Source organism: Lontra canadensis, unplaced genomic scaffold (genome assembly GCF_010015895.1).
Source record: "Lontra canadensis isolate GAN:19392208 unplaced genomic scaffold, GSC_riverotter_1.0 scaffold12, whole genome shotgun sequence".
In the NCBI taxonomy this organism is placed as follows: Eukaryota; Metazoa; Chordata; class Mammalia; order Carnivora; family Mustelidae; genus Lontra; species Lontra canadensis.
The window spans coordinates 28215810-28218738 of NW_022631006.1; the positions used below are offsets into that span (position 1 = coordinate 28215810).

The window sequence follows — 2929 nt, forward strand, 5'->3', positions numbered from 1 at the left end:
ACCTGGAACAAGGACTCTTGGCATTTTTATAGATAGTCCTCATTTCTGGAAGAAATTGTTTCTGTCAATTTGCTTTTCTGAAATCTAACATGTATTTTAAACATATGCAAGTAGTTTTAATATTTACAATTTGATTGCAATTTAATCCAATTATAATTTGATGAGAACTCCAGAAATAAAAGCCTAGTTACAATGCTGTGTACACAAAACTCTGGCATACAATGCCCAGGAAATTAAAACTAGAACTAGAATTTAAGACTAAAAATAATGCAAAGGAGTCGTCTTCCTGGGATTCAGAAGCCTATTTTTCAGTTTCCTCATAGCTGTCTTCACTTCTTGATTCCTTAAGGTATAGATTATTGGGTTCAGAATGGGAGTGAAGATGGTGTAAAACACAGACAGGATCTTATCTATAAGGAAACTGTTTAGTGGCCACATATAAATGAAGATGCATGGCCCAAAGAACATGAGGATAACAATGAAATGAGCTGTGCAGGTAGAAAGGGCCTTAGAAGATCCTTTTGAAGAATGATGCTTGATAGTAACCAGGATAATAACATAAGAATTGAATAAAAGAATAAAGCAGGATAAGGCAATTATGCCACTAGTTGAGATCATGAAGAGGCCCAGAACATAAGTATCCACACAAGCCAGCTGGAACACCACAGGAAGGTCACAGAAAAAGCTGTCTACTTCATTGGGACCACAGAACGGTAATGTGAGAGCAAATATGACCTGGCTCATTGAATGCATGACTCCCACAACCCAGGAAGCCACCACAAGTGCAGTACACACCCAGGGATTTATGATTGAAGCATAGCGGAGAGGCTTGCATATTGCAATATACCTGTCAAGGGACATGGCCATAAGTAAAATTATTTCAGTACCAGTAAAAAGGTGTAGAAAAAATATCTGCGTGATGCAGCCATCAAAGGAAATGGTTTTGTGTCCAGTGAGGTAGTCTGTAATCATCTTAGGAGTGGCAAAGGAAGCAAGTGACATATCAATGATGGAAAGGTTGGTAAGCAGGAAATACATAGGAGAATGTAGGTGAGAGTCAGCTATAACCATGATGACTATGAGGCTGTTACCAACCATTGTTGCTACATAAAACAGTGAAAACACCATGAAGAAAAACAGCTGAAGTTCCCGGGACTTAGAGAGTCCCAGCAAGACAAATTCAGAAATAGACTTATTGGCCACATCCATTATCCTGATTGATAGCTGAAAACCTATATCAAAGTAGAAAAAGAGAAAATATGATTCTATTTAAGTAAAAGGTACAGGAATCCACTTTCATAGACTTTGGTTCCTCTATGAAAACTCATCTTTACTATTCTTTCCATTTTCATTGGTATGTTGGTTTGAAAGATAATTATAGAATATTAGAGATCATAGTGAAATACCACTGAAGTCATAGCTATTGAAAATAACACTTTCTTTCTTGGTATTAAATAGCAATCAAACTGAGATTATATCATCCAGAAGGTATCTACTTATCTACATATTTGTCCATCTATTCATCTACATAATATTAAAGGTAATAGCTAAGTAAGCGCTTGCTCTGGGATGACAATGTGTTAAACACACACACACACACACACACACACACACACACACACACACACAATTGAGTCTTTTAGAATTCATCCCTAAGAATATCCTTACTGAAAGAACATATAAGAATTGTATCACATGTAAGTGACATAGAAAGATTTCAATGAACAGTTGCAGAGCTCTTGTAAATTTCCAGAGAAGATTTTTAACATATTCAGATAAACTATCTCGTTGAACCAATCAGAAACAAAGAAAATAAGTAAAAATCCAATGTAAGAAGACTGCTTTATTACCAAGTTTAGTACTATATAGTTATATAGCCAAGGGAAAGGCATTTAATTTTTTTTCATCATTTCTTTTTTTGTTAAAGTATGAGTCTGTTTTTCTTACAAATATTTATAATTCTATGACTTAAAAATTTACCTTTGTCTCCTAAAGAGTGTATCACAACATTTCTACAGGAAAGAGCTCAAAGATTAAGTTCTTTAGTTTCTCCCCTAAAGACTGTATCACAACATTTCTACAGGAAAGAGCTCAAAGATTAAGTTCTTTAGTTTCTCCCCTGTTTAAGTTCTCCTTTTATATCTGCCAACATATGTAAACTGTTTTATTTATCTCAGCTCCAAGGAATAGGGTTAGGAGATTGGAAGTAGGAAAGGCAGAGATTTAAAATCTTTCAGTAGAAATTATTTGTGAAACACTTAAACTTACCAGCTGTACAGTAGAATCAGGGCTTTAGGTTATTCTATATTAAGTAGGATCTGATAGAGAGCATATAGGTAATTTTAAATATAAATAAATGGCCTAGTTGAATCATTAGTTGTTTAGCACCTCTAGATAAAATCTTGTAGGAACTTGGGGATTGACCAAGAGAACATCTTGCAATGGGATTCATTAAATAGGAAAGATGGTGTTATTTGGTTTACAACAGGAATATATGTCAAGAGTCTTATGGGAGTTTACAATGATTATTTTCACCTGGACCAGAGAGTTTCAGAGATTGGAAGTTGAAAAACCCATCATTTAAGAGGTAGCCAGAAATATCAGATCAATAAGTTTTGATAAGCACTTCTGATCAGCTAACCCTGTTCTAGAGGCAGCAGAGAATAAAATCCAAAAACATTAACCTCTGCTTCAAGTAATTTATTATTTGTTTGGAGATATTAAATACCATAATTAAAAAAGATTAATGAAAATATACAGACAAATAAATCTAATGTTCACACAATTCTCAGAGATAATGAGTGAATGGAATTTTAGATAAGTGAAAATTTGTAATGTGCTTAATTAACCAAGAAAGTGTTATTGCAGAAGAAATATCATGCCTTTGACCTGGAATGAAAACTAAAATCTTGATTGGTAAGAGAAAAAA

At 34.1% G+C, this 2929-nt stretch overlaps 1 protein-coding gene across 1 annotated transcript; it reads right to left on the reverse strand.

The window, feature by feature from the left end:
* Positions 1-258: 258 nt before the first annotated feature.
* Positions 259-1209, reverse strand: LOC116867459 (olfactory receptor 4K2). Its single transcript, XM_032857088.1, has one exon. The coding sequence runs from the start codon at positions 1207-1209 to the stop codon at positions 259-261; it is 951 nt and encodes a 316-aa protein (XP_032712979.1).
* Between the last annotated feature and the right edge of the window lie 1720 nt (positions 1210-2929).